The sequence below is a fragment of the Pteropus vampyrus genome, unplaced genomic scaffold, assembly GCF_000151845.1.
Source record: "Pteropus vampyrus isolate Shadow unplaced genomic scaffold, Pvam_2.0 Scaffold358, whole genome shotgun sequence".
Classification (NCBI taxonomy): domain Eukaryota; kingdom Metazoa; phylum Chordata; class Mammalia; order Chiroptera; family Pteropodidae; genus Pteropus; species Pteropus vampyrus.
The window spans coordinates 1,291,255-1,304,093 of NW_011889139.1; the positions used below are offsets into that span (position 1 = coordinate 1,291,255).

A 12,839-nucleotide genomic window follows, 5' to 3' on the forward strand; every position below is an offset into this window, starting at 1 on the left:
AGCAGTAATTCCTGCCCTTCCCCTGGGAAAGGAAGAGGAAAAGCCATAGTGTATATACACAGGGCTGATGTGGACCACTCCAAAGACCCCCTGGAGTTCTTCCAGTGCTCTCTTATAGAGGCTGGGTTAGGGATTGTGGATGTGTCTGGTGGCCGTCCTTAGAATGGAGAGATACTTGGCACCTATCTCCCTTGCTTGAAGAGTTCGGCCACAATTCAGAGACCACAAGAAAAGAACTGTTCTGTGCCCTATTAAGTGTATAAAAGATACATGAAGCCACAGAGTCTGTAAATCCTTTGGCCATTTAGAATAGCAAGATATTTCTTAATTACTTTGTGATGATATTGACATTCAGATTCTTTTAAACTTTTAATATTCTCATTTTTAGCAAGTTTAATGGTATTTCCCAAATTTAAACAGGTAAAAGAAGCCAGAAAAAAAAAATAGCTAATACTTGCATAATGCCTACTGTTCTACAGACTCTGTTCTAAGCCTTTTGCAGTACTAACTCATCTAATCCTCTCAACCATCCTTTCAGGAGGTACTACTATTATCCCAGTTTTACAGATGAGGTAACTAAGGCACAGAGAGGTTACACAGCTAGTAAGTGACCGAGCTGGGATTTGAACCTAAGCAGTATAGCTCTAGAGTCTGCTCTTACCAGTCAATTATTCTGAAGCACTGAGAGGCAGATTGGTCCCAAAGAATAGTAGGTTCACTTTTGTCCAGATATAATCCTTATTTCCAACTAAGATATCAGCAAGCAGTGATGCTGCCTTGTCTTGCTCATCTCTTTCTCTACACTTCCAGCATCTAACTCTCTACTATCTCACCCTGTCAGGTGTTGTTGAGGTGTACAGAGTAACCAAACGCGTCGAGCTGGGGATAAAAGCCACTGCAGTGTGTAGTGAGAAACTCCAGCAATTGCTAAAGGACATCGATAAAGTATGGAATAACCTAATCGGCTTCATGTCACTTGCCACACTCACGGTAAGACAATTCAGCAGTTGCTTTCCTTTCTAGAAACGTAAGTTGTAAAGCAGAGTGTACGTTCCTACAATGGCACGTATTAGAAGATGAAGGTGCCCACTGGATCATGTTATGTTAAAGGAAGGAGAGAACATATGTATAGTTAGCTGACTAGTGCCAGTTTGGCTTCTGGATAGCTTCTAGGCCAGTTGTACCTAAAAAATAAAATAGAGTGTAGGAAAACATTCACTCTTAATCACATCCTTCTTAATTCATATACGTATATATATGCTTTGCAAAGCATTGGTTTGAGTTGCTTCCTTTGCACTTCTAGCTATTTATGTCCTCATATGTGTGTCCTTTTAAAAAAAAACTGTATGATACGTCTTGTTGCTATCCTGTGGTTCATTTAGCCTTTTTTTTGATCCTTGGATTATTTTCATTTTTTCCTGTTATAAATAGTTGTACTCTTAACATATTTAAACAAATGGCTGTTCCTCCTTTTGGGGATATAGTTCTTCCAAGAGCATGTGCAAGGTCAGAGTGTATGATTGCACACGTACATACATTCATGCCTACATAGCTGCTGTTGCACTTGGTCCATGGCTTTCCAGAGAGCATGAGCTAGTTGATAGTGCTACTAGCAGTTTTTAAGTATTAATTTCTTTACATTGCGCTCTAGCTTTCTTTGTCAATTTCGTAATTTAACAAGTGTGTAAATGATTCCCTACAGGTGTTTTTTACATTTCTTTCATTTCCTGAGAGGCTATCCAGTGTTCCAAATAATAATTTACTATTATTTCCTTTATATGTAAACTGATCATCTGTTTCTTTTGATCATTTGACCATTTATTCGATGAAATATGGTTGACCTTACTTATTTCATATTCGTAATAGAGTTACACACTCATGGGTATGTACACACATACACATTTGTGCTAGTAAGCTTTTATCAGTTATTCTTTCCTTTTCTATTTCTTTCCCCCTTTTTTACATTTTATTGAGTAAAACCGTTTTATTTTTATATATTCACACCTATTCAGTTTGTCTCTGATAATATGCATTATTTCACAATAGTCGGAAATTTATCTTCCTTCTCCAGCTGGAATAAATATACTATTCCATTTTCTTTTTTTCTTTCTTACATTTAACTATATGACCCATCAGAATGGGATCGCAGCATTGTGGTAGGAAGCAATTCTTCCCTCACTGTACTGATAATTAGGCGGGTACCCAGCTACCCCAACAACACATCTTAAACAGCAAATCCTCTCTCCATTGTTATGTTGCTTATGGTTTGTAATATTAAGTTCTTAAAGAGTTTAAGTCGTTTCCAAAATCTCTATTTTGTTCCCTTGGACCATTTTTTAATTTATAAGCTAAAGATTATACAGTTTGGGTAATTATTTTTTTTTAAAATACTGTTCTGGCCAATATAATAAAAAATTAAGTATAAATATTTGAAAAGAAGAGATGAAATTATGTTTATTCGGTGATGTGAAATACTTCCAGAAATCCGAATTCAAGAGGTTAAATTTAATGAGTTTGGCAAAAATGTATAGCATTCTTACATATTAACAATAGTTAGAAAATATAAAATGGAAAACTTTTTTTTAAATATATTAAATCATTCAGGCCTTTATCACTTCTGACCACATAGCTAGGGTTACTGGTTTATTTTTTTATCCTCTATCAATCTGTTCTGCACATCACTACTAGATATTTCTTTCTAAAATGCAAATCTGATCATGTTATTTAAATCCCATTTAAAATCCTGCAGTGGGCTCTCTGTGGTCTTCAGGATCAAGTTTAAATTCCTTAGCTCAGTATATAAGGTCTTTTCTATCACTTGGACTGTCCTTGGCTCTCTTTCTCTTTTAGACTGCTTCTCCCTCTGGGCTCTACGTCATTTCCCCGACAAGTCATTCCAAAGAGCCCTTCCGTCTGAATTAGATGCCCTCCCTCTGTGTGTCCACAGCATATTTCTCTCTATCATAGTTCTTATCACATTTGTTGATAATTGTGTGTTTACTTGTTTTCTTGCCCACTAGCTTGTCAGCTCCTTAACAGCCAGACTGTGGCCTTTATTTCTTTGTGTTCTAACACAGTGCTAGGTGGGACTTTTTACTTTTTATCTTATACTTTTTTTAACTTTCCGATTTTTTTCAAACTAGATATTCATGTTTCTGTATCTCATAGTTTTAATAACTAGTGCAGATTTTTTAAATAAACGGATGAGAAAAATGAAACAAAGGGCAAATGAAAGTGGAGAAGATGAGATAAAGCCAGGGATAAAGTTAAGTGTACGAAAATGTGCTTTTAACATGCTTGCCTTTGCTAGCTGTAGAGTCGACTTGACCTTTCCTAGGAATTAATGTGAATAGGAGATGATCAGTTCCATGATTCACTGTGTTCGTAACATAAAAATAAACCCACGATTCAGGAGAAGCATAATTATTCCTAATTTTACTAATATCAGAACTCTTTTTTGTGGACTCTCGTAAAGAGGAAACTAATGAAACCTACGGTTTCTTCAACTATCCTTTCAGTAAATAAAGCAACAGGTTTCCTTGAGTAGTTTCTTATGAAATCTCAACATAGGCAAATGGCATAGCTCCAAGTACAAATTAGTTGAAGTCATTCTAAATGTGAAAAAAATAGACTAAATGGTAAATAAGAAAGTGTGGCAGTGCATACTGATGGGCTCATGTCTGTGCTCTGTAAAGAAAACATAACAAATCAATGAGAAATATACCAGCATCCCAGTAAAATCAGTAAAAACTTGAAGTGATTCATAAAAGGGGAGACATAGTTAATCAGTAAACATTAATTCAAATTGAAACTAGATTTCATGTTTTATCTACTAATAAGTCCAGTTTTTGTTTGGTTTATTTGAATCCTGATAGCGTCAGTGTGGTAAAATGCATAATATTCCCTAGGGAATTTATTAGAAAATATAAATAGGTACCACCCTATGCAAAAGGTACTTAGCAATATGCTTTCCTCCCGCCTGTGAACTCCTTGAAGACAGGGACCAAGACCACATTTTGTTCATCTTTTGTTCTTGATCAGAGCACAGCCAGGCGCTGCATAAATACCCAGTAAAAGTTGAGTGAATTAAAGGACTTAAGAAACATTCAGAGGGGTTGACTCAGTAATTCCATTTCTAGGAAAACTTCCTATAACAACAGTTCTAAATACAGCTCTCAAAAAGAAGAAAGGTAAATGCACAAATCATTCTTTGTAAAAGTGAAAAAATGGAAATAATCTGAATTTAAATCTACAGGATTAGTCAAGTAAATTGTGTGACTCTTCATAGTAGGATGTTATGCAATCATTTTCTAAAAGGGCACAGAGTTTGGAATAACACAGAGTTGTTACTTACAGGGCTGGAAGAAAATTTGCCAAAATGGTAATAGGGTTCTGTGTGGGTGATGAAACCCTGGATTTTTAAAATATTTCTAAACTCCAGCTGTGAATGAAGTTTGTTGGCTCGTGATATATGCGAGGATGCCAATGAGGCTGTGGGACAGAGAAGGATGTGTTACCAGTTGTTTATTCAGTGTGTTACCTTTGCATTGTTGACATTGCAGTTTACCAGTTGTGTATCATAGTTCAGGGTGTTATATTTGCAATTCATCAGAGCCTCTCTGTTCAGTCTTGCAAAGGTCTTACCTCAAAACCCATTTGTTCCATGTTTTTACGGCAAAAAGGTATCTAAGACCAAGCATTAGGAATCTCGAGATCAGTATGTGTCTGAGTCTCTCCTAATTCACCTTCTGCTTCCTAACCTTGTGTTAATACGAACTATATTAAGCCTGAATATCATCATCATCATTAGCCAGCTTTTACTGAGTGCTTGCTGTGTGCTAGACCCTGTTCTTCGCCCTTTATAAAGATGTAATTAATACTCACAAAAGTCTCGAGGGTAGATGCTATTATTCTCCTCCCTTTACAGATGAAGAAACTGCGGCACAGAGATATTGGTGAGACCTAGATTCAGTCCGAAAGTCAGAAGTCTTCTTTTTCAACCACTACACTCTGTTGCCTCCTTGAAATGGGCAAGCTGGGTGGGTAAAACCAGAGATGGGCAAAAGTCTTTCGGTGGAGAGTGGGTAGTTATTTGGCATCAAGGTTAATGAGATGAAACACCAGGAGTCTATCTGGCAGCAACTTGATAAACAGTCAAGTTCTTTTCCCTGGTTTATATCCCAGGACTATAGAGTAGCTTAAAAGCTTCCCATTTTCCATTTAGATTTTAAGGTTCTTTGTTTTGGTGGCAGTCAGTTTCTCATTGTAATTAACATTTTGAAAACTAGATTTCTATACAAACCCTCAAGTCAACCAGCTATCCCTTCTCTTCTGGTGCTGTTAGAAAACAATGGCTGTGATTGCAAAGCATCTCTCTTTGCCATGCGCTCTTTGAAAAAAAGGTACCACAAAAGACCAAGTGGATTAACCAAACTTATTATGTATTAGTTCTTTTTAATTTGGGGCAAAGGATAATTGGGGAGAATCCTGGCCTGGATTGCTGTCACTGTGTTTACTTCTCAAGGTAACTGCTGTCACTGATGAGCTGGAAGCCAGTTTCATCCTTGTCCATCTTCCTAGACTTTCAAGCTGCTGCAGTACTACAGCTGCTCATGAGAAAGCCTTGCCTTCTAGGCTCTGCCCCTCTAGGCTGGTCGGTCGGCCTGTCCATCCGTCCTTCCTTCCTGTCTGCCTGCCTTTTTTGTTAATATACGTATATAGTAAAACGCAAAAATCTTAGTTATACCATTTGACGAGTTTTGACAAATGCTTACCCCATGTAACCTATGCCCCTATGAAGATGTAGATTATTCCATCACTTTAGAGAGTTTCCTTACACTCCCTTTTTGTCATCACTCCACTCAGAAATAATCCATGTTGAGTTTTTTACACCAAGAATTGATTTTGTTCAGGTCTTTTTTTAAAAAGCCATAGAATTAGATTCTGTGATATTGAAAAAAGCCTATTGGGTTTGGTCACCCACCTAGCCTGTTCTCATACGGTGGTTCTAAATCCCTCAGTGTGGTAAAACGTGAGAGGGAAATGGGAAAAGTGGCCAGGCGTCCCGGCCCTCTCCTCCAGACTCCTATTAGGAACATCCACTTCCAGCATCCATGTCTACAAAGTGAGTTTATCTGACATTTCTGTAGGCACCAGGTAAGGGTATAGACATGAGTTAGTCTGCAACTAGACAACACAGGAATGCACTGCAGGTTGTATATGAACACCACTGAGTATTCTTTTCTCTAATTACCATGCTTTTCCGGTTGTAATTGCTTTTCTCGCCAGGTTAGCTGTGACAGAACAATCATTCTCTGCTCAGATATTTTTTCTGATTATACCATATCATTTCTTCTTGATAACTGGTAGGTTCTTGGTCTATAAAACTTGAATTGCTCACAGCATGAAGATTAATGTACATTCTACAGAGGATGTGTAAGGTTTAAATTGTCATGAAGAAGCTATTACTCTAAAAATAGGTGCATAAATGTAAATGACACAAACCAACATCTATATATTTCAATTCAGTTAGAACAAAACTATACAAACTCCAAGGGCTCTGGATTAGAGGCTCGGAGCAGGGAAATCACTAGAATTAGAGACTTGATTTGAGATTGGATGGGAATCTTTTAACTCTTTACACCATTGCTTCATTTTAGGTAGAATTTAAAGTTCCTTAACGAACCAAATTGCCACAGTCAGCTCTTTGACACTGATACTAATATAATAGTCACTGTTTATTTCGCACCTAGAACCTGCCACGTGTTGTGCTATATGCATTGCATTCATAACAACCCCATGATGTCAATAGTATAATCCCCATTTCTATAAGTGAAGAAATTGGGGTTCAGAGATGAAACTTGCCTGAAACTGACGAATCTGGGATTTAAATGCACAGCATCGTTTAAAAATTCTTTATTCTTCCTATCATGTTAGTCCCAGCTTCTGAGATCATAAAAAAGACTCATTCCCCTGAAGACCCCATGAAATGATTCCCATCAGAAGATGGCTGCATTGCTTTTCTCCAGCGCAGAAGTCCCAGAATGCTGTCGCTGCATTGCAGTCGTGATGCCTGGGCTGAGGGAAGCAGAGTACACAGTCCTAAACTCCAAACCGTGGTTCCTTAATATTTACTTAAGCTGCAAGTTATACTAGCAAAGTTTTATATTCCCCTTTCCTTTTAATACCCTCTTTATCCATGGACTCAAACTCCCTCTTGTGGTAGAAGCATGTCTCCTCTGGGCACAGACTGCAGGAACTCAGGTAAAAATGGTCTGTTTTAGTGAAGCGAGTGAATTGTTATCTGAGGGTTTTATCTTATATATGTGGGTTGTAGTACAGTAGGTTTGGAACAAAGAGATACTCAGTCTCGGAAAACAAAACTAATCAGCTTTGCCATGTAAAATCTACGAAAAAAGACAGGACTTATTCTCCTGGCCTCTAGTCAATTGAAAATCACACAGGCCCTTTGATTCCACTATTATCCTTGGTATAATACAAATTCTTTTGTGCTTCTTTTCAATGAGAAATAAGCAGTGAATTTCAGAGTACTTACTTCCTATTGCTGTGGCATATCAGGAGAACAGTTTATTTTTAATAATGACAGCATCTTTGTCATCTTGCCAGTCTGCACAGTGTTTTAGAGACAGAATCTTCATGTCTCCGCATGGCTATCCTCAGTTGACAGAAGGTGGATATGGTTGGTAGAATAATGCCCCCACTCCAAAGATGTTCCCATCCTAATCCCTAGAACCTATGAATTTGTTACTTTATATGGTGGTAAGGATTTTGGAGCTGTGATTAAGTTAAGGGTCTTTAAATGGAGAGCTTACCCTGGATCATCTGTTAGACCCAGTGCCATCACAAGAATCCTTATAAGAGGAGGACAGGAGAGTGAGAATAAGAAAAAGCAGCATGACAGTTGAAGCAGAGACAGAAAGATTGGCAGATGCTGCGTTATTGGCTTTGAAGATGAAAGACGGGACCATGATCCAAGAAATATGCAGGCGGGCTCTAGAAACTAAAAAAGGCAAAGAAACAGATTCTACCCTAGAATTTCCAGAAGAAATGCAGCGTTACCAAATCATTTTAGAATTCTGACCTCTAGAACTGTAAGAGAATAAACTTATGTTGTTTTAAGCAACTAAATTTCTGCTAATTTCTTATAGCAGCAATAGGAAAAGTTACACAAAACACTATAGCCAAGAGATTACATTGTGACCAAAACCAAAGTCTAAAATTGTAGAATCTGTGTCTACGTCATTCTTTATATCAGTCAAATTAAGCTATAGGTTATGCTGCGGTAACAGCTAACCCCCCACCCCCAACCCACCTTTGCCATGTAAAACAACAAAGCTTTATTTCTTGCTGCTGCTACATGCCCGTCTCAGTTTGGATGGGTCTCTTGTGCCATGTCCTTTTCACTCAGAGACCTAGGTTGATGGAGCCTCCACCATGTGAAACATAGCTGGTCACCATGGGAGAGTCAAGGGAACGTGACAAATAACACATTGGTCTTAAAGGCTTCCTTCAGAAGTGACACACGTGACTTATCCTCACAGTCTATTGACCATGGCAAGTTACACGGCCATGCCTAATTTAAGGGAATAGGGAAAGCCCTTTGTCCAGAAGAAGAAGAATGAAAATATTGAAGAACAGTAATTACTACCAAAGTCTTCTTCCTTAATAAGGATTTTCTTGGACATCGTTTTAGTAGTTTATTATTAGCTAAAGATTCAGGATTATATATCCTAGTCTGGCTCTGGGACTTGTCAATGTATAACATAACTATTTTTTCAGTCTTTATTAAATGCATGAAATACTCGCCAATTAAAGTAAGTGATGTTCAATTAAGGAGGCATGTAGAGGGCATACCTTATAGAATTACTGCCATTGGTGGGTGTCACACTGTTACTGTGTACTATAACCAACCCCCTGCTTATAAATGTGTATTTATAAAGGTTAATTTTATTATTTGAAAGATTAACTTGACCATAGAGTAATTTATGCAGAGCCTTATAATTTTCACTGGAAAATTACAATATGACCTTTTCATTTGTTTCCTTTATGCCTTTGGTAAATAGATATTAAAGGGCTTTCATTTGATTGATTTTAAGATTCACGGTTTTCCCAGATTCTAATTATTTCTCAAATAGCCCTTACTCAATAACATGAAAAATATCTATAATGGATATTATAGGTATGCTACTATATTTTTAACCTCTTCAAAAGTTTGTTAGACTTTATTTACCAAAGTGAGTAATTGTGGTAATCATTTAGAGTATTTCATCCTTTCCAGAGCACTTTTTTATGTATCTCTGAGGGCCCCAATACTAACTGAAGGAGGTAAGTAGGGCAAACGAAATTGTTACCATTTTACAAATGACAGATTTGTACAGCAAACAAATGATAGTACCACCTGCTTCTAGGTTTGACCAGAGTGGCCATGATTGCACTAAAAAAGAAAAGAAAAATCATCCTGTGGATTAGCTAAGGCCATGTAGGTTTATTTCAGTCACCTAGATAAGAGCCCTCAGGCACACAGTTTAAACATCCACCTCCCCTTTATTTGAGAACTGCCTACCTTTCCTTCCTTAGGTGTGATGTAAATGGATTCAACTCAGGTTAGTTTAAGAAACTAGTTTAAGGTTGGTTTAAGGTTAGTTTGTGGAGTTAGTACATGGTTTGTTGTTTCAAATTAGAAAAGAATGGGGAAGCATATATATAATCTATACATTTTAGGGAGGAGCCTTTTTTTTCCTGGGGAAGAGTAATGCAATTTTGCAAATATAAAAGTGTAGTAATTCTTTAGTGGTTGAGTCTAAAATAACATTTCTAGAGAAAAGGTTAGTACTGCAGATTAAACCTAAACTAGAGGAAATGTAGCTATTTTTTGACAGGAATTTGCCATCATCCTGGGTCACCTCAGTATCCATGAGGTCAAATCAGCCAACACGGTAGGCTCCCAGATCCTTGACAACTGGACTCCAGGACCCTGGTCTCCATTTCATTTCAGCCACCCATTTACATGATTATACTGGACTGTGTTATCACATCAAATTGCAGTACCTGTGCAATCCTAAATTCAGACGTCTTTCTGAGTCCAAATTGGTAACCTTCCAAGTTTCTCACACTTGCCTTGCACGGCTCTTATTTTTGGTTCTCAAGACAGGACAATTGTTTGATCTTTTCACTTGGTTCCTGTCGGCTCCCTTTCATCTTCATTTCCTTTCCTAATGCTTAGTTCTTAGCTTTTGAGGTTGTTTACGTCTGTCCTAAGACAACCAGCTATCTTGGTTTGCTCAGGCCCCGGGGGATTTCCTCAGAGCTAAAACTGGAACAGTTTTGCACAAATCAGGAGGTTGGTCACCCTAGTCTATTATATCCATATGTGGACATACTATATGATAGCACTGTAAGGAACCTCTTCCCAACTGCGTGTTCAGTGACAACACATTGGTAACTTGAAATCAGCCATGGTGGGGAGTGGAGGGGGAGTATTTTTACCATGGAAATCAGCAGGTGCTGCAAATCAGGACTTGATTTGTTGATTGTCTAGACTGAGAAGGTTCTAGAGAAAATGTTAGTACTGCAGATTAACCCTAAAAAGTGTGCTGTGTCTGTAGCCATTATGTTGCGAATAGTACAAAAAGTTGAAGAAGCATTCTCCAGTATTCGAGAACTATTATCTGATTCAGTAAAGAACACTCACATGTTTGATAGATGAGTGAAACTCTGAATTATGTCTTTGCTGTTTCACTTTAGTCTAATCTCTAACATGAAAATATCAACATTCACGATAGAACTACACTGTTTCACGAAAGCAAGCATAGGTTGACAATGGATCAAAGAGCTGGACAAAAATTCTCAAAGAAAGCATTCTGTGAAAAGTAAGCAACTATATAGAATTTGCAATAAAGATGATTATATATTTTATTGTTTGTAAATTGTGTACTACACATCCTTTATATCAATAAAATTTATAATAAACATGTAATTGTGTGTTTGTGTATATATGTATTTGTGTGTATACATACATACTTTTTCCTCTTTTAGTAGTTCTCAGTGGTGGGAGAGGAGGGCTATTTTGCCCCCAAATTGGCCAGGGATCCTGCTAAACAATCTACAATGCAGAGGACAAGTCCCACATTAAAGAATTATCCGGGTTAAGATGTCAGTGGTGCCAATTTTGAGAAACTGTACTCTAGGACATATATAAGCAAAATAAATTGGTTTAGATATAGCTAAAACTTCTTCACATTAAGGATCCAACTCTTCTGAATTGTTTTTTTGCTTTGGTGGGTTTTTATTTTGTTTTGTTATTCAAGTGTATTTCTGAATGGGGGAATAACTTACATACAATAAAATGAACAGATCTTAAATGTATAATTGGATCAGTTTTGACAAATGCACACGGCCAAGTAGCTCAGACCCCACCAATGTATGGAGTATTTTCAGTCTCCCCCTAAAGTTTCCTCTTGGCCCTTCCCAGTCAATTCCCTGATCCGATTCCAAAACATCCACTGATCTGTTTTCCCTCAATTTCTATCACCATGGTTGTGCCTGTTCTAGAACTTTATATAAATGAAATTAGGTAGTACAGGAATCCCCAACTCCTGGGTCAGTACCGGTCCATGGCCTGTTAGGAACCGGAGCACACAGCAGGAGCACAGTGAGCGGCGGGCAAGAAGCTTCATCTGTATTTGCAGCTGCTCCCCAGCGCTGCCTCTGATCATCAGGCTTTAGATTCTCATAGGAGCACAGGTCCCTGGTGCCAGAAAGGTTGGGGACCACTGATGTAGTATATTCTGGTGTCTGTTTTCTTTTGCTTAGTATGTTTTAAAATTTCATCTATGTTGTGTGTATCAATTTGACCTCTCATCACTGAGTGATATTCCATTGTATTAATATACCATGTTTTTTTTTTTAATCTGTATTATTGTTTATAGAAACCTGCTAGTTCCAGTTTTGGCTAATGTGAATAGAGCTGCTATGAACACTTGTACAAGACTTCTGTTAAATATGTTCTTTTCTCTTGGATAAATAGGGATGGAACTGCAAATTCATATACTTTAACTTTTAAGAAATTAACAACTTTCCAAAGTTGGGACATGCCCTTTTAATCATTGGGCTACACTCTCCATATTTTATAGATTTGTTGTAAGAAATAAATTAGATAATGCATGTAAAGAGCTTAGTGTGGTACTTAGCACAAGTAAGGGCTTGACTTATTAGCTATTGTTACGTTTACTCTCTCTAGCTGATAACTTCCAGATCTCTTATTCTTGAGCACTGGGCCTATATATATCCGTCTGCTTACATAGTATCAGAACTTGGCTGTCCCACAGGCAGCTCCAACCTATATGAAACTGAGCTCTTCAAAACTCCATGCCCAACCCTGGTGCTGCTCTCATGTGCCTAATTATAAGAGCAGTCGCCCAAGCCTCTCCCCTCCTCGCACGTCTAACAGATGACCCAGGCCTGTTGAGTCTACTGCCTTAATAGCTCTTTCATGGGTCCATTTCTCTCCATTGCCCACTGTTGCTGTCTTAGTTCTGACCTTCGGTCTCTTGGAGCGCTGCAGCAGCCTTGTAATTGAGACCCATACTTTGAAGATTGTCACACCCAGTTCACTGCGGACACTGCAACCAGAGGTGTCTGTCCATAATACAAACCTGGTCCTGTCATGATCTGATTAAAACCCCTAATGGCTTCCCCAGATAAAGTCTCAACCCTTTATATTCCTTTCAAGGCCCTATGTTCCAATTTCATTTCCTATCTCCTTTTGTAAGGTTGGCTCCTACCCCCTAGATTACTTCCCATATCCAGTCTTTTGTTTA

General features: G+C 38.0%; 1 protein-coding gene across 9 annotated transcripts in view; it reads left to right on the top strand.

The window, feature by feature from the left end:
• Window positions 1–12,839, top strand: part of SYNRG (synergin gamma) — a 68,145-nt gene that overhangs the window by 52,569 nt on the left and 2,737 nt on the right. For all 9 annotated transcript variants that reach the window (XM_023522854.1, XM_011379381.2, XM_011379385.2 and 6 more), the window contains one exon: window positions 842–990. In XM_023522854.1, the coding sequence (XP_023378622.1) occupies window positions 842–990 (149 nt within the window). The remainder of the gene's footprint in view (window positions 1–841; window positions 991–12,839) is intronic.